This window comes from Phasianus colchicus, chromosome 9, assembly GCF_987193195.1.
Source record: "Phasianus colchicus chromosome 9, bPhaCol1.hap1.1, whole genome shotgun sequence".
NCBI lineage: Eukaryota > Metazoa > Chordata > Aves > Galliformes > Phasianidae > Phasianus > Phasianus colchicus.
This window is the reverse complement of record NC_143444.1, coordinates 21,628,049-21,653,720: the sequence shown is the minus strand read 5'-3', so window position 1 is coordinate 21,653,720 and position 25,672 is coordinate 21,628,049. Positions and strand designations below refer to the sequence as shown.

General features: G+C 36.7%; 2 protein-coding genes across 11 annotated transcripts in view; one reads left to right on the top strand and one right to left on the bottom strand.

Moving 5' to 3' along the window:
• Positions 1-4,171, top strand: part of AK5 (adenylate kinase 5) — an 86,408-nt gene extending 82,237 nt beyond the window's left edge. The window contains exon 14 of the mRNA XM_031600668.2: positions 2,983-4,171. Coding sequence (XP_031456528.1) covers positions 2,983-3,087 — 105 coding nt within the window. The 3' untranslated portion in view covers positions 3,088-4,171. The remainder of the gene's footprint in view (positions 1-2,982) is intronic.
• ZZZ3 (zinc finger ZZ-type containing 3) overlaps positions 144-25,672 on the bottom strand; it is a 62,732-nt gene continuing 37,203 nt past the window's right edge. For 6 of the 10 annotated variants that reach the window (XM_031600633.2, XM_090146500.1, XM_090146499.1 and 3 more), the window contains exons 4-13: positions 23,552-23,690; positions 21,990-22,137; positions 21,791-21,909; positions 21,433-21,504; positions 21,140-21,241; positions 18,254-18,349; positions 13,659-13,811; positions 10,447-10,581; positions 7,936-8,036; positions 4,582-7,564 (exon numbers count right to left, since the gene is read on the bottom strand). In XM_031600633.2, coding sequence (XP_031456493.2) covers positions 7,420-7,564; positions 7,936-8,036; positions 10,447-10,581; positions 13,659-13,811; positions 18,254-18,349; positions 21,140-21,241; positions 21,433-21,504; positions 21,791-21,909; positions 21,990-22,137; positions 23,552-23,690 — 1,210 coding nt within the window. In that variant the 3' untranslated portion in view covers positions 4,582-7,419. The other 4 variants (XM_090146503.1, XM_090146504.1, XM_090146505.1 and 1 more) reach the window with 4 other exon arrangements.

The window sequence follows — 25,672 nt, the reverse complement described above, 5'->3', positions numbered from 1 at the left end:
ATCAGTAGTAGGGTTACAGATAATAGTTAGAGGTAAGTTCACCCCAAACATGAATCGGGGCAGCAGGTCTCCCCTGGATTTCTTACTTAATGACAGAATAAAAATGTTAGCAACAACACAGCTGACCTTGACTAACTGCAACATGAAGTTTCTAACCACTGAGTTTATTCCAGTCTTGGTCTGACTTTGTGACAATCACAGTCCTCAGCCATCCTCTCCTCAGGCAGTTTCTTCTCAGTGGCAGTATATATGTAGGGTTCTAGACTCCCAAACCTACGACAAGTGGAGATTTGATGACAGTTAATGTAATTAGCTGATTTTAATCCTAGAATGAGCAACATTGTATTATGAAGAGGATTATTTTAATCATTTCATATAAGCCATTACATTGTTCCATATCAGAATTTATCTAGAGCCATACTGATATTTCAGAACAAGAAGCACTATATAAAACTGTATCTAGATCTTGCTTTTAACATAAGAACATAGCCTTGAATAACTCTGAAAACAGTCATGGTTCATGAGTTGTCTTATAATCTGAAGAATACACTTTTCTCTCCTGGAACTGCAGAGTGCCACTGATGCTGTACTGGCTGTGAAGTAGTGCCACATTAAGTTAGTTTTGTACGGCAATGTTATGTTAGCTTTATGAATTGGACTTTTGTTATTTGGGAGGCCATCACAGGAAGCACCAGGCTGCCATCAAACTTGTCCATATTCTACTGTGACTGTTAGGAAGGCAGCATTCCAGTCAGTCATAAAAAGGCAGCAATTTCCAAGCTCATAAATCTGATTCTTCCCCACAGCTGCTTAGACCTAGACCTGAGTATCAATCCCAGTTCTAGAAAAGGGCACTGAGACACCTGTGGCAAGGCAGCTGCACTGATGAGACTAAATTGGTTATCCAATTCAGCTGTACTTATGGAATAAAGATTAAAAAAGAAACCAACATATTAAGAGAGGAAAGGATGCATATATTCATCAAATACACATGTTTATATACAAAAATGTAAGTATATACAGAAATTGTATGTATATATGTGAGTGTATTTGATAATCTATATAAGCCCAGATATAATATAAGTGAAGTATCACATTTATTACTAAACACTTTTCTGCATTTTTCTTCACTATCGGAGCTGTACAGGAGGAGCCGCCAAATGCTCACAACAGGCTGGCACACATCCTGCAGCTCCAGCACAGATAACCATTACTTGCAGGAGCTGTAGAAAATACGTTCACATTTTTTACTGCCTCGGGCTCAGAGCTGTCTGTTCAAGGCAGCATTCACATAGTGCTGTTTAATTCCCTGCAAGTCACAGCCCCATTATGTCAGTTTTCCAGGAGGAATCAGAGGAAGAGGAGGGCAGCCATTTCAACGGACATGGAGATAACATCTTGAAGAATGTCTGCCTAATGTACCAGTTATCAAGCCATAATCCCACGTGCTTCATCCAACTGTACGGCAGTTCCATTTTGCTGTGCTACCTACACAGGTGTGACTGAGCTGAACAGGAACAAAGTATCTGCCCAGGCTGACCTGGTTAGACTGGCAGGGAACAGGCTGTCTGCCATCAGGTTCACACTGCCCTCAGAGGATTAGTTTCACCTGGTTGTCATCAGACCAGAAGCATGTGGGTTGAGTGTAGACAGGCTATAAAGGAGCTGGCTGCAAGACAACACTGTGTCTGAGGGGAATTTCATTGCCTATTTCAAAAATACTCTCCTTGGAGTTTGAAGTTCCTTTTCCCTGCAGAACAAAGAGGTGGCAGAAAGCACGATGGGCCGGAATGTTCTCTTCAAACACGACAGTTGTCTGGCATCCTAGTTGGCACCTTGGAGATAAAAATGCAGCACATAGCTCAGAAAAACAGGCTTCAGGAAACTTGTCGTGGATCTAATTAGAATGTGTGCAAATTACGGCATGCATGCGTGGAACACCACGCACAACAAAGCAGAGAGGAAACAAAATTTTGGGTACAGAATTGCCAGACCCTCACCAGGGAGGAACTGTTCCATGTGGGAGAAACTGAACACCAACCGGGTGCAATGGGTATGATGTTCACAGCCAGCAGGAAAGCTGCTTTTGCCACAATGGTGAAGATGAAAGTTCACCTTCCCTAAGCACTAATTACTTGCATAGGACAGGCATGAAACTCATTGCTCAAAAATCCTGATGCAACGTTATGTTTTGTAGGTAGCACACAGAAGCATTAATGGCTGCAAGTGATGTTCCCTGTCACTACAGAGCAGTATGCTGTTCCTCTGAACGAAATAACAATTTGGCCTTGTTTTTGTTGGGCTCAGTACACAAGAAAATAACATCAATGTCCTGGAGAACTTCAAGTAAAAACAAAATCTTTGCATTATAAAAAAAACCAAGCAATTTCAACAAAAGTCATGGTCATACAACAAAACGCTGCTGCTGTAAAACGCGCCCGAAGGCCTAAGAGAACCAGAGCCAATTCAGCAAACTTGAAAATACAGAGACCCAGAAACAGACCCATGGCAGCTCACTGTCCTTGGGTCAGACACAGCATCTCAGACTCTGACGCTTCAGAGGACAAGAAATAAATTAACAAGTCAATACTATTCATTTAATTAATGGTATAGCTTCAAAGTTATTCTATTAAGGTTCTTTTGGAGGGTAGTACACTTTAAAATAGTTCGTGATGATCTCTGAAAGCTTTCTGTGTATCAAAGGTGTCATTTTACTTTAAAATGAGTACTCTGGATAGCAAGCATAAGCTCCCTCATTTCATCAGTGCACTTCGCTCCAAACAAGAGCACTTTCAGATTCTTCTCATGTCAATCTGTGGAACTGGTCGCTGATATTTATGGAAGTTGTTCCTCTACACTGTTTATAACATGAAACAGAACTTCTCTTTTATACTGGACCTGCAGGTTTTTTTTTGGTTTTTTATTTTTTCTTTTTTTTTTCCTTTCCTTAATCAAAAGTATTGCTTTTTGTCTCCTTGACAGGTTGATGCAGAAGGAACAGCAGAGGATGTTTTTCTGGAAGTCTGCAAGTCAATTGACTCTTTTCTGAACAAGGAAGAAGCAGCATTTTCAACAGAAACACAATAGTGGTGTGTACACTACATGTGCACGTGGCAGCCATGAATAAAATGCTCCTCAAAGCAGTACTGCTTTTTTGGGAGGTATCTGGAATTTGTGCATGTGGTATGTTATTTTGGATGAAATCTTCTCCTCTGTTCAGACAACACATTTAATAGGAAGCAGCCTGTATGCTAACTTGCACTAAGAATTGTACATTTCATTGGTTGTTTGCTCTTCACGGGCTAAAAGCAGCATGGTGAACGGAGCTCTGGTTTGTATTTCATCATCTTGTATATTTGATGGGAAGTCAGACACGTTGCCTGATCAGCAGCGAGCTCTTCAACCTCTTACTCACTGTATTGTACAGCAAGAATGCTGCATACAATTTTCTCATCGGTTATTAACTAACAGTATTAAATTTTTGTGGTATCACTTAGCTTGTTCTTGGTTTCTAGTGACTGAAATCTGTTCTCTGTTCCATCCCACTGTAAGACAGCTGGAGTTAGTCAAGCTGGATGTTTAAAAACAGTTTCCAGCCATCCCCAGAACACTGTTATAACAGGAGTAGAAAAAAAAATAATGAAAATGAAGATAGAACTGAATATGGTGTCAGTCCGTTGATCCACTGCCACAGAGCAGACACCATGTTCGAGACAGCCCCATCTTCTGTGAGAAACTGCAGGGTGTTATGAATGATGACTTCCTAATTTTGTAGACTGAGTTGAGAATAATGATTGCATAGCGTCATTAAATGTGCAATTTGGTAAATATTCACAATAACAGAGTTTTAATATATTGAAGTGTACATAGAAAGTTTACCGTGAACCAGTGTATGAAGACACTCTTAATCTACAAAAAGATTACACATGCAAAATTCAGATCATCATCTGTTGTCCTGTATTGATATTGCCAAAACTTTGAAAATGACAGAGAAAAAAAAAAAAGTAATTCAGGGATCGGGGATTATTTGATTCATCTTGCTTGCTTTTTTAGTAGGCTATATCCATAAAATGTGCAAAAAAAAAAAATAATCTGTAAATATCCTATTGTATTTCCATTAAGTTAACTGAAATATTGTAGCATTTCTTTGGTTTAATGATAACTAAATAAAAGCTTGTTTGACATTCCTGTCAAGTTGCACCCTTTACTGGAACCGCTGGACACGTTCAGTTGAAGCGGGTTGCATGACTGCTCTCTGTCAAAGTTGTACTTGATGCGGCAGATTTGTATTTTTAAAATTACTTTTCTTGTAATGAGGACATAATACAAATAAAACATACAAAAATGAGAAGTGATCATTTGTTATAATTTATGTGGGTTTAATCCTTTTTAAAGCACAGTACATAACTTGAAAATATAGCTCAAATTAGCATGCTTACAAAGTATGTCCTTTTTCCACTCAGGGCAGGTTCTTCTGTTTTCTTTCGTTTCCTTGCATTTGCCCTGTAAATGCTAATTCAATTATTTTTCAAAGGAGTGTATTAGATATGTTCTTATCCTTCACATCCAGGATGTTCCTCCTTCCCTGGGTCCTTTTATAGACTACATTTACCTCTGATGCTCTAGGAAGTGCTTTTCCAGTTCCAGAACAGTGGCATTACGTGACCAGTAACATCTCCAGTACAACAGCTTTAAGCAAGTGACTTTCATAATTCACCAGTTGGAAAAAGGCAGGTTTTTCTACAACGAGCCTCGAAGCACCAGCAGCTGTATTGTGCAGTACTTAAGAAAAAATAAGATTAAAAAATCTGCAGTTACCCTGAAGCTGCAAATTCACCTGGGTAGCTTTTTGGAGTAATTATTTTGTTACTTGTAACGACAACACAGGTTGAAACATGTGGAGTATCATTATTGCCAGGATAGGAATAAAAGCAAGAATCAGCTGCTAATTAAAAATAAATAAAAAAGGAACATTATTTAACATACAGTTTCAGTTTACTTCTTTCTGCTTTTTCTGGTCTTTTTTTTGGGAAAAAAAAAACCAACCCCAAAGAATCCCATGCTCGATCGGGCATATGTGCGTTAGAAATCTACTTGCATTTGCCCATAATGTATGCAAGAGAAATAGCTGTATACACATGCATATGGAAATATAAATATTTATACACATTCAATTAGAAAAGGACTTATCCAAGATGCTTCTTTGTTAAGTGATTCAGATTTCAAATTCACCTTCTGCTTCCAATCTCATTCAAAACACAATACAGATTTTTTTCCTCCAAAGCTATCTAAATCAATGCCTGGATATTTGCATTTAATCACATGCTCACTAATTTCTGCTACTTCCTTCCAATTATTTTTTCAGGATATCAACAGAAAACAAACAGACTGTCACAGATTCTCTCCCTGATAATACATCTCCACCTTACCGACAGCATAAATGGTCTCTCACATTCCCTCATTGCATGAGAGATTTTCAGAGCTTCTTCTGAATTAGAGAGGAAACTGAAATACATCTCGTGAATGTTTCTGTTGTATTTCTAAGGTTTATTAAATTTATCTAAGTGTACAAGATATGTGAGATGTTTACACAGGATGCTTGCTCAGTGTTCTAGTAACCGTACTCTATTACCTTCTAAATAGATTAAATGCTTAAACTTACTTTTCTCTGAGGCAGAAAATGACTACACCCACATGTCACTGCGAAAGTTAACACTGATCAGGCTATAATTAAAGTTCTTAGGTGCAGCCGGCCAATTACCCTTCTTATTGCCATTTTTAAGTCAAATTACTTTCCTTTATAGCTAATTACTCGAAATATTCAAGTTTTAAAGCAACTGGAAGTCTACTACAGTTATAAAATAATCAAGTATTTCTGAATCACCAGCTATACATTTCAATAAAAAATATATTAACTAAAAATATGTCACAGTAATTACAAAGCTCTGATGATGGTATACAGTGTACCAAAGCTACGTAAGTCTGATTTGCTGAAATCTGAAAGAACCAAGTATGAATAAGACAGGAGAAAACTAAAATGCTAATGCTGCAAAAGGCAAAGCACAGTTCAGTGGGCGCAGAACACCACCGGTTCCCACTGAACTCACAGCAGAGGAAGGTGCTGTCATCTTGCAGGTCTGCATAGTGAATATGTGTCCTTTTCACGTTCTCAATTCTGATTAAAAAGTCAAAAACTACACAGAAAGGAAGTCACAGCAAGCATTCTATATATAAACAGACTGTATCCACATAGTTTATTTCTCACAGTTCTCCTGACAATTGAACATTATTTAAGAACATACTGTATACACAGATAAGAAGAAACATACAAAATGTTTTAAATGATGCACAACAAAATCCAGCAGTATAAAAGAATGCATGTGAACCCTTGCTCACTGCTCAGGCTAAATTTAATCACTGTTTAAATAGTAATAAAAATACAATCTTTCATGGATCTTGTGCAGACTACAAAAGAGGAAAAATTATTACCATATATATGATTTATATTAGGCAGTTTTCTTTGATGAGTTGCACTAACAACTCCAAATACAGAGGCAGAAGGCTGTGTATTTTATTTTAAAGGAGTTAATGTTGAGTATTAGAGACTTTACACAGTTACTACCACTGGCACTTTTCACCATATTTTGTACACATCACATGATCATCTTATATAACATTACATTTAAAAAATATATCTGAGTGATAATTTTATAACATTCACACACCATGAGCTGGTTAAGGAAGCAATGCCACAGTTGCCTCCTATAGTGCTTCACTGTTGGTAAATAGAGTTCATCGTGGTTTAAAAATAAAAAGTAAAAAAAAATTGAAAGTCAATGTGATTAAGCAGCTCCGATTTAATAAAGGCCTGTAACCAACCATCGCTGAGACAGTGAGCATTTTTTAGAGTACATCCTAGAAGCAAACACTGTCATTGGTTAAAACCTTGCCTAAAGAAGTCAGTTACTGTGCTGAAAACTATTTCACAACAAAACTGCAAGCTACTAAACTGTTTTTTATATAAATACTTCATCTCCTCTGGATCTCATTATAACCGAGTTCTTCAATGCCTTTGGAATTTACTCTATCTTCAATGTGTGCTCCCATTTCTGGCTCACCCTTTTGTATGTTTTTCTTTTGTGTTTAGATTCACCACCTAAAAATGACTAATGTGGTGAAAGAAAAGTCTCCCAGTGAAACCTTCTGCACACTAGGAATGTTCAGCTGCTGTTCAGTGATCTAGGACCATGACAGCTCAAAGCTGTAGTTTGACAAGTACACCCAGGAAGCTGTCATGCTGTGAGCGACATTTCAGGGAAAGCAGACAGTCTTTCCAAAATGTGCACAGTATTAACAATGGTGCCATTGTTATTTTTCAAATAGTATAGTAAACCCAAGATTGTAGATCTGCTTCCCATGTCATCTATTTGCTGGAAAGTAGTTTGGGTCAAGATAATTGTAACTGGTGCCCTGGGACATGCAGTAGTCTCTGTCTAAAAACGTCTCTGCTCTGTAAATAGGTTCTAACTGATGATCCTCCTTATGAATCTCTGTTTCATGCAGACTGCAAGGGAAAGAAAAAGATAACAGTTTAAAAGTTAAATACTTTCTTCTTTTTAACTTTCAGAAATACTGATCACATTAACAGGGTCATACCAAATTTGACACTGAAAAATTATTTCACAAAATACAATTTCCCCCATTACTTAACAGTACTAAACTGAATCTGTCCACTGCATTGTTATTTTTTTTAAATATTTCTTAAGCATGTCCTAGATGAGTATCTCCCACAAATATATGCTAAGGAATCTTTCACTTCACTCAACATGGGATATGTATCTTTCTGCTTGAGTAGATACCCAGCAGCCACTGCAATTAAGCCACACATATACTCATGTTAATAACAAATAACAAGTAGAGAAGAATACTACTCACCAGTCAGAACAAGAATCACAGAAATCCAAGGACATTTCTTGAGGACAGTCTTGGCAGTGCCACCGAACACCCTGAATAGGTTCAATTCCGCAGTTATCACACTGTGAAGCAGATTGAAGAGTACTGAAGAAAACCAACTGCATTCACTTCAGCCAGTAACAGTATATATCAATATGCCATATATGAAGATGTGGGCTGATTACTGCTTGCATGCACAGCTGAATTCTTCTCCTCGCAGACCATAATGTGTTCATGGATAAGGAAGTCCTCACAGCGGAGACACGTCCTTCTCCCTGAGGACTGATCAGCCTTTCTCTTGGCTTTGTTTCCCACTACCTGAACGCTCCACACATTGACATCGTTCTCCTGCTCAACAAAACCACACCCAGTCCTGCCTGTAGTCACTGCTTATCCTCGTACTGCTGAAAGATGTTTCTGTAGCTTAAGTTCAACCACGTGAAATATCTTAACACAGATTCAATTTCCAAGACAGAAGAAAGCAGCGGTGGTTGGAAAGCAAGTTGGACAACAGGTTCAGATAAAGAAAGAGAAGCCTGAACCTTAAGCTGAATGAGAAAGTAAGAACTATTCCTCTCAGAGGAATTGCCCACATTAACTGCAGCGAAATGGAAGAAGAAAAGAAAAACTACAAATGGAACAAGAAGAGTGAATGAAAAGTTCATGACTTTGGAGAGCAGGAGCAGAAATGCAAAGAGATTTGATTTTAAAAAAGATAAAACTTAGAAAAAAAGACTTTGAGGCAAGAACTTTTCAAAATCTAAACCAGGAAGAGTGCTGCAGGGACAGGACAGAAAAGGAAAGAAAAATGTGGAAACAATCTTGTGCTCACTTAGCTTATTCTCCTTCATTTAGGACATGAAGTGCTCTGAGAGAGCTTTGGTACCATCTGTGAAACTCATTCACAGAGTAATTTGCTCTTGAGCACAAACGATCAACTCGGGGTTACAAACACCTTACTAAGAAACTGTCACAACTGTATCCCATGCTTTCACAATGACAGCTTTCAGAGTGTGAGGGCTGGTAAGGAGGAAGTTGTAAGCATACTTAAGACTTTTCTCTGAACATACAGAATTCAATATAATACTATATTATAATAAAAAATCCAGTATCAGAGCCAAAAATAATGGAAACCCTTAACCCTCCTGTGCTCCAGCTTCCTGCTCCTCTGTGAATCAGAAATAATACCATACCTTTCATTTTATTAAAAAAATAGTATTTGCAAAGTATTTTGATATTAAAGCAATGAAAGCCATAAAAAGCCCACGTGTGATTCAATAATTCAATATTCAAAGTAGAAATTGAATAATGTGTACTAATTGAGGCTGAAGGCCATGCAGAACTAAATGTTCTGAAGAGATGCTTATTAGGTGACTATTGTCCAGACTGTGCACTAAGCAAGGCAGCACTCTTGAGGGAAAGCTGTATATAATCATGTAATTTCATAGATTATAATGCATAATAAAATCAAATTGGAGTTGCAAAGAAACTTTCAAACTTTTAATGCTTAGCAGTATATATAATGCCAATTTACTTTTCAATGTTTTATATGAAATAATACTATGCAGAACAAAGTACTTATTTTGTTTTCTAGAAGGCTGCTCTACCTGATCAAAATTTTGATTTTTTTTTTGAACAAAACCACTAATTTGAAGGAGAGAGGAGACAGGAGGAAGCCTTGACAACCTACCATGATTAAACCTATTGGTGTCAACTAATGAGACTATCTCAATCTTCCAGTTATTTTGAACTGAACTTTAAACTGTATGTTTTTGCATTCTTATATGGATGGTATATAAATGTAGCTGCCTAATACTTTTCACAAGGCAAAGAAGCTGTTCCAACATAGCAAACAGTCACAACAAAAATATTTTGCAAACCAGAAAACCTAATTTAGAGAATCTTTTCTTTCATACAGTTTATGACATGGCTGACACTGGGACAACACGCTATTTTAACTCCAAGTTTATTTTCTTAATTTCATATAAACATTGTTTTACAGAACTGTTTCAACTTCTGCAAGGATTATTTGAAAGGAATAAGAAGCTGCTACCTTTTCTCTCTGTAGTGAAAAACAAATAAAAGAGTCACTCTCATACGGTCCTTTTGTTGGTCTAAGGTGCAGGAAAAAGAACTCCAAAAATCAGAGAATTATTATCAGGGAATCATTGGCAAGACAGAGTGTAATGCCAAAATAGAATTCTGTGGTGATATAACCTAGCTCTAGAATTTTATTTTCATACTATGAATGAAGAAAACTTTGCATGCTCATTAATTTTCAAGCAGCATTCCACACATTCTGTGAAACTTGAGGTACTGGAAAGAGTGAATTACCTGGGTTGTTCTGATTAAAGATGAGGAAAAGCAGACACTGTGAACAAGAATTATGAAACCACAGTTGGCGTACTAAACAAAGCCTTTTTAGGAAATTCCAACCGTGTTATCTTTGAAGACTTCTCCTATTACTCAGCAGAGTGCAGAGGGTCAGCTTACCTTGAATCCCACATGCTGCACAAATCCACTCTCTGCATGCATCTGCTGTAGTTTCTGTCTCTTCAATTTTTTAAACTCTAACAGTTCTTTGTATTCAGGTAACTCACGATATGTTATTGGAATACTCTCTTCATCCTGTTCATGGTTAAAAAGAGAAATTACTACTTACTTTAGGAATATAGCTAGTAATAGATATTATTTCACAAATCACTAAGTGTAACTATCTTCTGAGAAAAAGTTCGTAATATATTCTGAGACAAATTTGGAAATTAAAAACACAGCAAAAAAGTACACACAACTAACTTATATTTTACTTTGTGCTATTAATAATTTATTATTTGCATTATACCAAAACTTCACCATGCTAACAAGTTTCTTCTGGTGAATAGCTTTGCTATCAGGTGAAGAAGACAGCAGTGCCTAACTTTAAGTTCTATATTTATATTGTTAAGTCCTTATATGTACTTCTCAATCAATAAAGTCAATTTTAACAGTATTAGATTCTCACCTTTAACTGTAAGAAAAAAAGGGGTGAGAAATATCATTCCATGTTTTTAAGAGCGGAAGTTTCAAACTTCATCTTCTGACCACCCCTAATTCCCTTAACTTCAGGCTGCCTTTTAATAGCTTGAGAAAATGGATTTCTATTTTCCCTAAATTAGAATAAAAGTTTGCATCCCTACAGACAGGTGCATACAACTTTGACAAAGACTTATAACACGTAATTCTCTTTTCAAATAAAAAACACAATTTCTGATTTTTCTCATTCAATTTTCTTCAACAAAGATTGAAGACCTGTATGTTATGAGAAGACAGAAATTCTCACTCTAATTCAGAGGCCTAATTCAAGATTTAATTGCAGCAGCTGTACTTGGTAGATGTCAGAAGTCTTCAAAGATGCAAAGTCTGTATGGGCTATACTGGTAGGCACATTCAGTTATGAAAAAGAATTACAAGTAATCATTCTCTGAATGTAGCCTTATCTCAATTCCCTTTTAAAAATCTGTGAAGCTTGAAATGTCTGCATTATTTAATAAGTTTACCGAAGGAAAAGAGGGAAAATGGAACGCTCTTTAGTGTTAAGTATTTTTCTAACAGCCATATAAAATATTTAATTGTAATTCTGAAAATATTTAGAGGACTAGACTGCAAATACTCTGAAAAAAAAAAAAAAACCAACAAGGTTAAATGACACATTTTGTTGTGATAAGCTCCACTTTTTTCCTATTAAAAAAAAATCACCACTTATGCAAATAAGTTATTACAAAAAAAAAGCCTGGAATAATATAATCATATATTGAATAAAATATGCTACAACAGCTCCTCGTGTGGACACTTGATTCTGGATTAGTACATTGTATTCTAGAATAATTAGACTGTTATAATTGTGGTTATAATTGAACGTTAAATTCTCTCTTTTGAGAACAGAGGATCTTCACTTGAGAATAATTAATTCATACTACAATGATGTTTGAGGAACGGTTATGCCAATCAACTGGTAATGCCCAGACAAAATCTTCTGTTTTTACAAGGAAACGCTACCTGGTACTTCCTTTATGAAGAACTCAGAGAAAACTTTTCCTATAATTTTCCAGCTACACTAAATATCTTCTTGACCATGTTAATGCACAGTATAGTATTTCTCCCTGAGATACCAGCTGTCACTAAAAGACCTGATTTGTTGGACTTGATGATCCCTGAGGATCCCTTCCAACTTGGATTAAAGCAGACTCCAGTATATTCACTTTGATTACAGTTCATGATCTTTTTTTCCTTCTAAGTTGTTTTTGTTTTGCATTGACAACAGGGATCTTTCTGATAACTGAGCTCACCTGTGTCTTTCTACATTACTGCAAGCCAGAAATATATCCATCTGGAAATGCTGCACTAGTGAAGAAAGAAAAGATTAAGCCAAATTTGGAGGGAAAAAAAAAGAAAGTGGAAAAAAAGAAACCAGGGAGAGTGGGCACACATCCACCATTATCACTGCAAAAAAGTAACACAGCAATTTCTATCAAAACAATGAAAAAAAAAATCTTAGTTGCCCCCTATTTACTAGTGTTAGGATACCACAGGAAAAAAAACAAAATGTTTTAGGAAAACATTAGGAATAGAGAGAATAACTATTAAAAAAAATAATACAGGACAAAGGACTGTTTGATCAAAAACTGTTCAATTGAGATTAATAACAGTAATAAAAATAATAGTGATCTGCAGCTCTTCTAATCTGCACTTTTCTTCCCATGCCTTTTAAGATACATATTGAAATAAAAAAAAATACTGGAAATACCTGTAGACAAAAAGACCATCACAGAGAGAAGACAGAATATGAGCGAAGATGCAATTTAAGACTGAGCAATAGATAAGGAAATTTAAGAATTTAAAGAAGACTCTGCAGTGCACATAAGAAAAAAAGTCAGCAAAGTAAAAGAATGGACTTATCCTGGGTGGTCTTAATACTTCTATTATGCAACAGGTTTTTCACACACAAGATGGCACTAGGCTCACAAAAAAAAATGTTACAAGTCATGTTCTTTGGTCTAAGCACAGTAAAGCTGCAGTGATTCACACCAGCTGTGAACCTTGTCAAACATCTTAGCAGTAGGATACTCCACCACTCTATGAAGGTATGTAAAACTACAAGAATTTAGACATGACTTATTACATATGATAAATTAGGAAACTGGAACACTGCATGATGTAATGACACACTGGGATAGGATATCTACCGGAGTCTGCTGCTTGAGGACTCAAGTCTGTTTATGCTTTGAAGCAGATTGAAAAAAAATCCATAATTAATTCTGCCAGTGAAAGAAGGCAAAAAGCAGTGATGCGAACAGAATTCAAATTTTACCAGGACTGTATGCAATGCAACACAGCATTAACTAGAATCACATCTATACAGTTTATGTTATTTTAAGACTGATCTTATGTCAGACAACTTTTTGAAACTATATAACTAAAACAATTTAGAAGCTGTTTCACCACAGAACTCTTTATTACTTCCTTTTCTTCCTTTCTGACTTGGTCTAAATTTCCTGCAATTGTGGACCTTTATAGTAATGTGTTTGCAATTCAAAATGCCTCATGAATCTGACTATAATACTTACGTGATATTCATTTTATGACAGATGCTTAATCCTCATATTATTCATTTGAAAAGTTTAGATGACAGTAAAGAATATATTCTCTGACTGATTTAAATGACATACCGATACTTCCTCTTCTGCTGCAATATCCATATGGCTGTGAAAACTGGATCTGTCATCATCTTCATCCATATAAACTGGAGGCTCATGCGATGTCATAAAAGTTGAAGGTTTGAAAAGATGTTTATTTAAAGGGTGCTGCCGTCTACTCGATGACTACAGTGGAAAAATGGTACATTTTAAAAGACATTACTTGGTTACCATTTAAACAATCCTTATCAAATACAACCTTGTCAAAAAGTCCTTCCTGCACTGAACAACACTGCGTCATCTTTCCCGTTATGTTTACTTATATCTCTGTATCAGAGCTTTGTATAGTCTCATATTGTGGAGTTTTTTCCCAATAGAAAGTGAAACAGACAAACAGTGGACCACTGCTCTAATAAAAACCTATCAAGAAAGTGCTCACATCATAAAAACCCAACCGTCTAAACAAATGAGATAACAGAAAAACAGAAAATAAAACTGCCATGATTTTAAAGACTGAGAACTGAAGTGCAAAGATATTAATGACTTCCAAATCTCAATGGACACTGCTAGTGTGGGACTAAACAACTACATGCTTTTGCACACATCCCCACACTTGACACATCATCAAATTCTTAGATATTCCAAGAACCCAATTAATACAAGTCTAGACTAATTTTGTTCAGATTTCTTTTTTTGGTCTAGGGAGAGAAAAAGCTATTCCTAAAAGCAGTTCGTTCCACCACAAAAGACACTTCTACAAGTTAGGAATAAGCACTCTCCAAAGGTTCTTTTTCATTGCCACTGACTGGAAAAGGAACCCAAGAAATGTCAGAAGAGATAAATTACTCCATTAGCGCGCATCTGAAACCTTTCAACTGTAATGCTGTCTGAAGGTGTAGAGTGCACAGCAATTTGAAAGTAGATTACTTAAAGGCACTTAGCCCTTATTACATATTCCCCATGGAGGAATATTTAATACCAAATAGAAGAATATTTAGTGAATGAAACTGACTCAACTTTTTACTTAGCTTCTTTCCAGACTACCTTTTAAGCATCTTGAATATATTCCATAGTTTAAAACAAACAGTGTGAATCAAAAACTCTAAGCACAAAAAGCATTTGTTTGTTTGTTTTGTAAATATACAAGAGAGGACTATCTTGCTCTCTGTCTAGGTTCTGTCATATAGATAAAGCATAATAAATATTTAACATAGTTATTACTTTCTCTTTTATCAAGAATTTGTATCCCAGAGATTCCTAAAACCAGTTACAAAACCATTTATTTGTAGAGGGATTCAACATGTAACATTATTTTAAAATTGTGTATAGTTTAAAAAGGCAAAGCAATTATATTGGATGAAATATAGCTACACAGACAAAAATACCAAAGGAACTGAGTCTAGCCCCATTTACTTGTAAGGAAAGATATGAAGTAATAATGGTTGGAAACTGGTACCTCGTTTATGCAGGAGAATTACAATGCACAGAATAAAAATGAATATTTTGTTTTAAGACTGATGTTGAATCACTTGTGCTGAATTTTTCCACCTGCCTTAAGATCACTGGCTTCCTATGTTTTGCTTCCTTTTAGGTTTCCTTTAAGATATGTGCCAGAACAATTCCATCTGTAAAGTTAGGCTGTATCTCAGTTTGAGCTGACACAATTATTTAAATATTCTGTTAATATAAGGAAAAAGATCTGCATACATAGAATCAGAGAGTCATTAAGGATGGAAAAGACCTCTAAGATAATTATGTCAGACTGTAATCTGCCACCAATACTGTCCCTTAAACTGTGTCCCTCAGTGCCACATCCCCATGGATCTGGAACAACTGCAGGGTTGGTGACCCCACCACCTCCCTGGGCAGCTGTGCCAGTGCATCACTGCTTTTGTGGAGAAATTTTTTGTAATGCACAACCAGTACTAAATCTGAAATGTAAGAAAGAAAAATGTATGTCTGTGCTTACACACTTGCACTATCTCACACATGGTTATGGCCTACAATTTAACCAAGGATTTGAATTCTTTTTTTAACATCATTCTGCTTTTTAATATGCTTCTACAATACTACCTATGAGCAGACAGTTAAAAAAATTATTTTTCCCTGAAGTGTATCTTCAGGATTAAGCTTAAAAGAAGATGAACTAATGACAGAGTACAAGCTTTACATTAAAATTAATAAGTCATAACTGATGAATACTGGAGTGTTAAATCACTGGTTATGCATTGTTTTTACTAGTGGCTGGCAACAGTTAAACAATAAACTGGAGTATCCTGCATAACTTCATGTATTATTTATCTCAAGAGATGTTACGTCATATAAGTAAGTTCAACAAGATGTTAAAGAATGAACAAGGATTCTCATCTCCCCAGTAACCATTTCAAAAAAGCAGATGAGGTGATCCCTATGGAGAAACTTCCTCGTGTGAAGAATCTCTTCCAACACCAGTATTTACATTAAATATAACAACGTTTTTTAGTCCCTCAGAAATGCGTACTTTACAAATCAGCATCCAATATTTACACATCAATTACTTGCAGTAAAGCAGATACTGCCATTTATAGTGTATGTATATACTCAGAATCAAAATAAACATGAGCACAGCATAAGCACAATCCAGGCTTTCAATACCCCTTGCACTTCCTTTCTGCCACAATCTTATTCTCTACCAGGAATAACTACAGTCTGATACAATCTGTATTGTAAGTAGTCAGCTATGTTAGCAGACTGAGAAATCAAATCCCCCACATACATTGTTTGTTACATTTTTTCATCTGTTGTGTAATTATATTTTCTTTTTAATGTGGGTTTCAAATGGAAAATGGAGAAGCTATCTTGCTACAAATCAGGGTACAGTGACCTTATTCTTACAATTCAGTCATAAGAATAAAGGTATTACTTACATTGCAAAAGGAGACATAAGTGTTAGAGTTGTTCTACATATAAGCTTAAGAAAAATTTAAGTTGGCAGTGTTGCTATTGTAGTTTGCAAATGTTAAGAATTTGATAAAATATGGTTTCTGTTTTTACTGTGCTGTGTATGTAAGCAGAACAGCATAAAGAACTTTATGGATTGCTGTTCGAATTAGTGAAAAATACAGTTAAGAGTCACACGTGTACTGATTAAGTGCTCCTATTATTCAGCAAACACAGTGATCTGCTGCCCTGCAGCATTTCTCATGTTCAGTAATAACAGTCTTTCCAAATAAAATTAAGAGGAAAGAAAAAAAGGGGTGGGACTAAGATTATTTAAAATGGTAAGGTGACACATAGAACAAAAAAGATTGTTTTCAGAAGGAAATTTTCACCCTTTTGAAATTAGCCCCCCAGTACAGTAAATTGTACAAGTAATGCACAAGTAGTACACGAATCTCACTAAGATTTAAGGTATCAGCATTTGCAGCTGGATTTTTTTTTTTTTGTTCTCCTATCAGAATGCAATTTTCCAAGAGATGAAGCAGCAGAATCATGTCTGCATGTTCCCTGCCTCTGTTTATAGAGTAGAATAGTAGATTAAACTCCTGGTGAATGTAAAATGGCATTACCATGTTAGATGGCACGCTGGAAAGTTTCTGATAAAAGCACTCCTTCTTTGCAACAACTTCAGAGAAAACTAGGAGATAATTGGGTGTGTGCAACATTTTAAATCACTATAGATACGCAGTGGCAGATCTTCCTATCAGGCTTGTCTGACAGCAACTTCAGGTCCCAAACTTTCAAGGAATTAAGTTTGTAAATGTTTGTTTTTCAGAAACAATGTGGAGCTTACTCTATTCATTATCAGAAAACATTACAGAGACATCAATGCAAAAAGAAAAAAAAAGTAATGTTACTCTACAAAATGCCATTGTGACACAACCTCTCAATTGTAAACAACCTCTTTAAACATAACAAAAACAAAACACATACACTGAGACTGCCCTCTTCAAACATCTGTAGAGTTCTCATTAGCACCCAAGAAAACTACATGACTTACATGAAAATATATAACTGGTCAGCACAAAAGATCTAGGGCCTTCTCTTTTATTTCACAAATTAAGAAGATTTCTCAGAATTGTATTTTCTCACCCCTTCCAATGTCAGGAAGAGAACTACATTTTAATGATAATTTCTATTAGCTTTCTATTTTAATGGGGACACACCACAAATCACAATGAAACACAGCAATTAAGAATTAAGTCTATGCGTGTGCTAGTTTAGTGTGCTATTCTACTTAATTTTCTATGGTTTTGTTAATTAAAAGATGACTGTACAATATGAAGTACTTGGCTCCTTCTTCCAGTATAATTCTCATTATCCTCTTCTAGATTAATTTCAGTAAACTTACAAATAAGGAAAAAATACACCCAAGACCAATGGGTCTTTGGCCCCGTTAGCTCTGTCTGCAATCTCAATGCAGTGTTCTCTTTTCTGACACTTCATCTCCCCACGATTATTCAATTAACAGGTGTTGAAATGAAATTGGAATAACACCCAATTCACTCTACATTGCTATTGTCAAAATAATAGATTAAGAAATACATTGGTGGAGCTTGCGAGTAAGAAAGTTGTAATCAAGACTAATTAAATCCATTGAAATATTAATAAAGTTTCAATGTAACAATAAAATGAAATTTCTGTCTCACCTTTTTTGAGTATAAATATAAATTTGGAGTTCTTCCTGGAACTGGAATACCAGCTTTAGTCAGTTTAATAAAATATTTTTGCACTCTACTGGCAACCTAAAAAAAAGAACATGCAACAATTGAATGTCAAATGAAATATGACAGGATTTCACATCAAATTTTTGCCAGTATCATTACACTGGCTCACAATATAAAGACTCCAAACTATCACTTCCAACACTGCAACTGTTATGTACAAGCTCTGGAAACAAGGCTGTGTCACCTGGGAAGAATACAGGGATGCCGTCCGGACTTGCAGACGTGGGATCAGGAAAGCCAAGGCGCAGGCAGAACTGAACTTGGCCAGGGACGTGAAAAACAATAAGAAAACCTTCTACAGGTACATTGGCCAGAAGAGACAGGCCAAAACGGGCGTACCTACTTTGGTAAATTTAAAAGGAGAAATGGCTTCAACAGATGAAGAGAAAGCTGAGGTGCTGAATGAGTTCTTCACCTCGGTCTTCACTGGTGGCCAGGATTCTAGTCTTTTTCATGTCCCTAAGTCTTGCACCCCCATACCTCTATGTGGGGACCAAGGAGGTAAATCCCTCCCCACTGTAAGGGTTGAGCAAGTCCGAGAGTGCCTCCTTAGACTGAATGAGTATAAGTCTATGGGGCCAGATGGCGTGCATCCCAGGGTCCTGAAGGAGCTGGCTGAGGTGGTTGCTGAGCCGCTCTCCATCATATTTGAGAAGTCGTGGCTGTCAGGTGAGGTCCCGGACGATTGGAGGAAGGGTCACGTCACTCCCATTTACAAGAAGGGGAGCAGGGAGGACCCGGGTAACTACAGGCCGGTGAGTCTCACCTCCGTGCCTGGGAAGATTATGGAACAGATCCTCCTGGACAATATGCTTGATCACATAAAGAACGAGCACGTGATCCTAGATAGCCAGCATGGCTTCACCAGGGGAAGGTCATGCTTAACTAATCTTGTGGCCTTCTATGATGGAGTGACGGCATTGGTGGACGAAGGGAAGGCAACTGATGTCATTTACCTGGACCTGAGCAAGGCCTTTGACATGGTCCCCCATCACATCCTCATCTCCAAACTGGAGGGAAGTGGATTTGACGGGTGGACAACTAGATGGATAAGCAATTGGTTGAAAGGCCGCAGACAGAGGGTGGTGGTCAATGGCTCTATGTCCAGGTGGAGGCCGGTAACGAGCGGTGTCCCTCAAGGGTCTGTCTTGGGACCGGTGCTCTTTAACATCTTTATTAATGACATCGATGAGGGAATGGAGTGCACCCTCAGCAAGTTTGCTGATGACACCAAGCTGAGTGGTGCAGTCGATACGGTGGAGGGAATGGAGGCCATTCAGAGGGACCTTGACAGGCTTGAAAGCTGGGCTCGGGTGAACCTAATGAGGTTCAATAAGGCAAAGTGCAAGGTTTTGCATTTGGGCCGGAAGAACCCCAGGCACCTGTACAGGCTGGGGGGAGTTGTCCTTGAGAGCAGCTCGGCAGAGAAAGACCTAGGGGTCCTGATAGATGAGAAACTTAACATGAGCCAGCAGTGCGCTCTGGCAGCCCGGAAAGCAAATGGGATCCTGGGCTCCATCAGGAGAGGGGTGGTCAGCAGGGATAGGGAGGTGATTGTCCCTCTCTACTCTGCTCTTGTGAGGCCCCATCTGGAGTACTGTGTTCAGGTGTGGAGCCCTCAGTACAAAAAAGACATGGAGATTTTGGAAAGGGTCCAGAGGAGGGCCACGAAGATGATCAGGGGGCTGGAGCACCTCCCCTATGAGGACAGGCTGAGGGAGTTGGGTTTGTTCAGCCTGGAGAAGAGAAGGTTGCGGGGCGACCTCATTGCAGCCTTTCAATATCTGAAGGGAACTTACTCCCAGGAGGGGAGTAAACTCTTCATAAGGGCTGATAATAGCAGGACACGGGGAAATGGTCTTAAGTTAAAAGAGGGAAGATTTAGGTTGGATGTTAGGGGGAAGTTTTTTACTAGGAGGGTGGTTAGGTCCTGGAACAGGCTGCCCAGGGATGTTGTGGATGCCCCGTCCTTGGAGGTGTTCAAGACCAGGTTGGACGAGGCTCTGGGCAACCTGATCTAGTAAAGGTGTATGTTTGGTGGCCCTGCTAGGCAGGGGGGTTGGAACTACATGATCCTTGAGGTCCCCTCCAACCCAGGTCATTCTGTGATTCTGTGATTCTGTGTGATCCTGTAATGCTACATTTGCCCTATTTCCAGACAGTTTGAAGGCTTTCATAGTAGAAAAATCATCTTGTTCAAAAGTACACAAGGAAATCTATCAAAAACAGTGATAAAGAACTTGAGCAACTTCTTAACTGCTGAAGTTAAACTTTTTCTGTCTTAACAGTAAACAGTAACACATAAATTATACATTGGTACCATACAGAAAGTACTTCCACATTTTATTTATGAAATGAGCTTCATACATTTTAATTTGCCACTATGGAAAAACATACATATAAATACAGATTATCACTAGAAATGAAGTAATGTTTTATACTGAAATACTTAATATTCCTTTATATGAAAGCACACTAGCTAAACAGAAGAAATTAAAATGCTATAAAAACAAGACATCAGCATTTTTTCTCCTGGTCAAACTGGAGAAATTATGCTGTTTTACTGAAAAAGCTCCTAAAAGTCAGATACAGAAACACTCAGTGTCTCCACTTTTGGCTTCCTTTGTGGATGTGGACACAAATATAGAACCAATTCTTTGATATGCAAGTATTAAAATGTCTGCCAATTATTAAGACGGGAAATAAATGTTTCAAGAGGTGAGAATAAATCCAGATACAAATTCTTATCAAGTAATTAAAATTATTATCAATGAGAGGGATTACTTCTCAAAGTGTTTTACTTGTTACCTGCTTAGCTGTTCTATTTCCCAGTTCATCAGCTATCTTTTGCCACCTTCGGGACTCTACTTCCTCTGGTGGATACTTCAGAAGCAACTGCTCGAGTTTTTTCTAAATCAAACAAAAATCAAGAGTTAGCAAAAATAAAACAATTACAATATAGGCACAAGTTGTCAAAGTACAAGTATCTACATACACATATATGTGACTTTAAGTTCTAATTACTAATATTACTACACAGTTTGTTTTTATTATTATCATGTTAACACTGCTATAAAATAAATAGAAAGGTTTCTCATTACCTGTTCCTCTACAGTCCACAGTTGGTTAAAAGTTTCAGGTTTGGTCTCATCGCAGAGTCGCCCTCTTATCATCTGTTCAAACAAAGTACATAAAATGGAAAAGGTGTTTAGAAAATATACAGCTAGGATACTCTGATCCTCTTTCTACCTAAGTAAAAAGAAATACAGACCAAATAAATGTTGGGAAATTTGAAATGAGTTTTGCGTAAATAATAAAAAAAAAAAGCAAACAGATTTCAATACATGCATGAATTTCATGACCAATTTTAGCATTTGAGGCAAAAGTTTAAAATATTCACACTCTCACAGTATTTTAAAAAGTTACTATTTTATAAAAATTTCCTTTTGTGATAACTACCTGTGGACGACTGCTTGTAGAACCTTCTGGACCATCACTTAAAGGCAAGACAGAATAAGAAATTGACTCTCCATCCTTCTTGGGATCCAAAGGACTTTTTGGTCTTGCAGGTATACCTACTGGAGGGAACAAAGGAAAGGGTTTACTAAATCTCCATCTCATCTCTTACTTTTTGTAACGTAAGTCTTTTCTCTTTTACCTTTGTCAAAAATCAGCTTTGCTCTTCTACTGTTACGTTTTCGGTTTTTGAATTCTCTCTCAAAGTTTCCAAGGCTAGTGGTGTATTGGTCCCAGGCAATCTCAGGGAGTTGAACAACTCTCTGAGGATATGGAAGACCCATATCAACCTGAAAAAAGAAAGTAAGCATTGAAAAGCAATATTTAATTTAGTTGAATATCCAAACAAATAGCTACAAATCCTAAAAAGTCACGAAAACCTGATGCTGCCTTTTAGCTAACAGCAAAATTGAAAATCAGTATTTTTGAAGTGCCATGCAGCACACAGTTTTTTAAGGAGAAGGTATCTTTCAAGAGCAATACACAACAGTGCATATAAAATATGCAGCGGCACGGACAATGATGGCTTATTAAGCATAAGACTTGAAAATGTGTGTTTCACAGTTGAAATAAGGAGTTCCTGACTTCAATTCCTTGTTGCTGTCTATCTGACTTTTGTTCAGACATACTTTTTGCCTAGGATCTGTACCTTTCTCAGGATTAAGAAAACACAGGAAACCACAGGACTTCAAGTTTTATCATCTGATAAACCTAAACACATTCCATCAAGGAATTCAACATATGTTTTACACTGATTTTGCTGTCTTCTATATAGAACACAACTGTTGCAAGGGTCACCAATTTATTTGACGGTCAAGCTTAAGAGTATCTATTTCCTTGGGTTCAGACACTCATGCACCAGATGCTTTCAGCTAGCATTACTACTTCCTACATGATACAACCATTATCAAATGCAACCTATTAAGTCTTGCATGCTATAAACTCATCTCAAAATGTAATGGATAATAACCACTGAAACCAATGGGCTTAGAGCAGACCTCTCTAAATCTACGTCTCTACAAGCATAAGGTAAGGGCATCGTAAGGTACCTATTTCATTTTTCACTGAAATACAGAATATTGCTGCCAGACAAGAAGGGGAGGCATTTGTCACTGGCAGATGTAGGAGTGAAAAAATATTCAACCTTTAAACCTTTTTTAACATCTCTGTCGGTGTTTTTGTTCTTTTTTTCTTTTCACTTGAAAAGAAGATCCTTACTTATCAAAATTCATTCTCCTCTCTCAGACAGTTATGTTGTTCTAGCATTCTTCTAGACATATTTTCCAGAGTTCATAAAATGAACTCTGTTTTATGAACTGTATTTCCTGCTCTTTAAAAGTTACGCTACCAAATTCACTCACAGTACAAGACTTTATTTCTCTAATAATAAAAGTCCCAAATTCTTGATCTGAAGTTTATGACTTGTAGATTTCAGGTTGCTTTAAAATACTCATATTACAATTAGAAATTTAAAAGTTACATTTCTACATAAGAAAAAAAGGAAATATATCTAATTAAATATTTGAAGTGCTCTCTCTTACAGATTTAATAAGCAAACAACGGGCCATTTTTTGCTCAGCAGAGAAAAGGGTTTAAACTCCTAATGCAAGTTTATAAAGAATTCCAATTTCTACAGATGATGAATCACTAGTTATTAAAAAAAAAAAAATCTGAGTAAGACTTAAGAAATGCCCATTGAAATACCTTCTTCTGGAGTCTTTCCACAAATCCAATAGGATCTTTCAGTGCTTCTCTCTGGTGTCTGCCTAAACTTTCAAGGTCTTGAACTGCTTGAGTACGTTGAGCCTCGAGTACAGCAATCGTCTGTAACAGTCTCTGATAACTACAGAGACAAAGGAAAACATCTCACTAAATTTGTCTTTAAGAATGAACCCCCAAATCTAAATACTAGCCATGATTATCTCCTAGTATCTAACAGATTTCGTAGCTTATCTGAAACAGATGATTGGCATTTTTACTGAATTATATAAATAATTGTATCAAAATTATTTTAAGTAGATGAATTTATATAAACCAGTAAAAAAAAAAAAAAACAGTATTACTATTACTACTAATACATTGAGTTTTTTTTAAACCTAAATCCTATACTAGCTAAAACAATGCTACCAGGGACACACTTCTCATATTCTCAACAGTTATGCTCTATATTCTTCACTTACAAGGAAAAAAATAAAACAACAGAATGATGCAATTTCACTCACTCCAAAATAAACCACAAATGACTCTACTGCAAAAATTCAACATTGCACTCAACCACCTACAGAATGCATAAGAATGACTCTTAAAAACTCTGCAGCTAAACATTTCAGAGAAACTTCATTTCAGAGAATAGAATAACCATTTGCAAACATGACAATAAACCACAGAAAGAAATTTACAAAATAAATACATACAGGAGAGGTTTCTCTAAGAATACAGAAGTTAATTGAAATGTCAGTGTTCCCTCAAATACACTATGCTTGACCCTCATGCAAATCTGATTTTCTATTTAACAGGTATGCTAAAGATCACTTATATGACTCTCACATCTGCACTCAGTAATGGAGGCTGCCCAGACTGTTGTCTGTAAAGCTAACTTGGGGCAGGAAATCACACCATACAATAACACAGCCTTACAATAAATGAATAATTCCCTTTATTAGCTTTATAGGTATGGTTGTCCACTTCAGATCACAAACCTGTGATACCTGTGGCCCCTGCTGTTCCAAGTCACTACATATCAATGCTTTCAGGAAAATGCTTTCTGACATTTAGTATTACAACTACATTTTAGTTCAATGCAAAATGCAATCTAGTGCGTACTAAAATCAGGTAAGATCTATTTATTACTAAACTATTTCAGTAAAATCTTCTTTCTGTTCCCTTACTGCTAAAGTAAAAAGAATCTTAACACAATCATTTCCACACATACTATAAAAAGGATCCAGAGGTTTCAGAGCTAATGCAAGATTTTCAATCCACTACATAGGTAGCTGGGTAAGGCTTTAAGTGGACAGAAGTAAACAGCTTCAAGGCAAAATACCCCCTTCATACCATCAAGTGTATCAGTTTCTACCCAGACACTGCATCACCCCAGAGAAGGTAATTTTCTTTCCACTTCTGTGTAATAGCTGAAAACGCAAACTACAGCCACAAGCTTTTCAGCTTGAAACTAATGTGCTGAGTTTATTTAAAAACAGCATGATACAAATCGCTTATGGGTTTCTTATTTAAATTAGTCCTCACATATTCAGGTTACATTTAATTGACACCTGAAATGCTCATTAAGTAACTAGCGATGTTATTCTTGAACATGCAAAATGATTTCAGAAATAAATTTTGTAATGGTACACGTCAAGATTGGCCTGAGACAACATCACAGCTCAAGTTGTTATGGGCTCACAGAAGTGATCACAAAACTTTCACTTAAGTTTTTACCAGTAACTTCTGATTACTGCTTATCTTTGTGCTGGGCCACCTCCGTCCATCTCAGGTGCACTGACAGTACTTGTCATGCAGAAGACTGCCCTGTATGCTCCAGAGAAGCGAAAGAAAAGCAGGCTAATAAAAATATTCAAGGAGATGAAGGACAACAAAAAGCCTTTTCTCTATCATCAAGTAATTCAACTTCTGCTCAACCTTTGGAGTTAACTCCAGTTGTAGCAATGGAGACTCGTAAAAATTTGCACTTAATATGTTGTTACAGTGGCTCAAGAAAAGAAAGGCAGACATTTAATTTCCTTATTTATTCAAATTGTATTTGATTGCTTTCAGAATTGAATGGAAAGAAAACAATCATTATATTCAGCATAGTTACATATATAC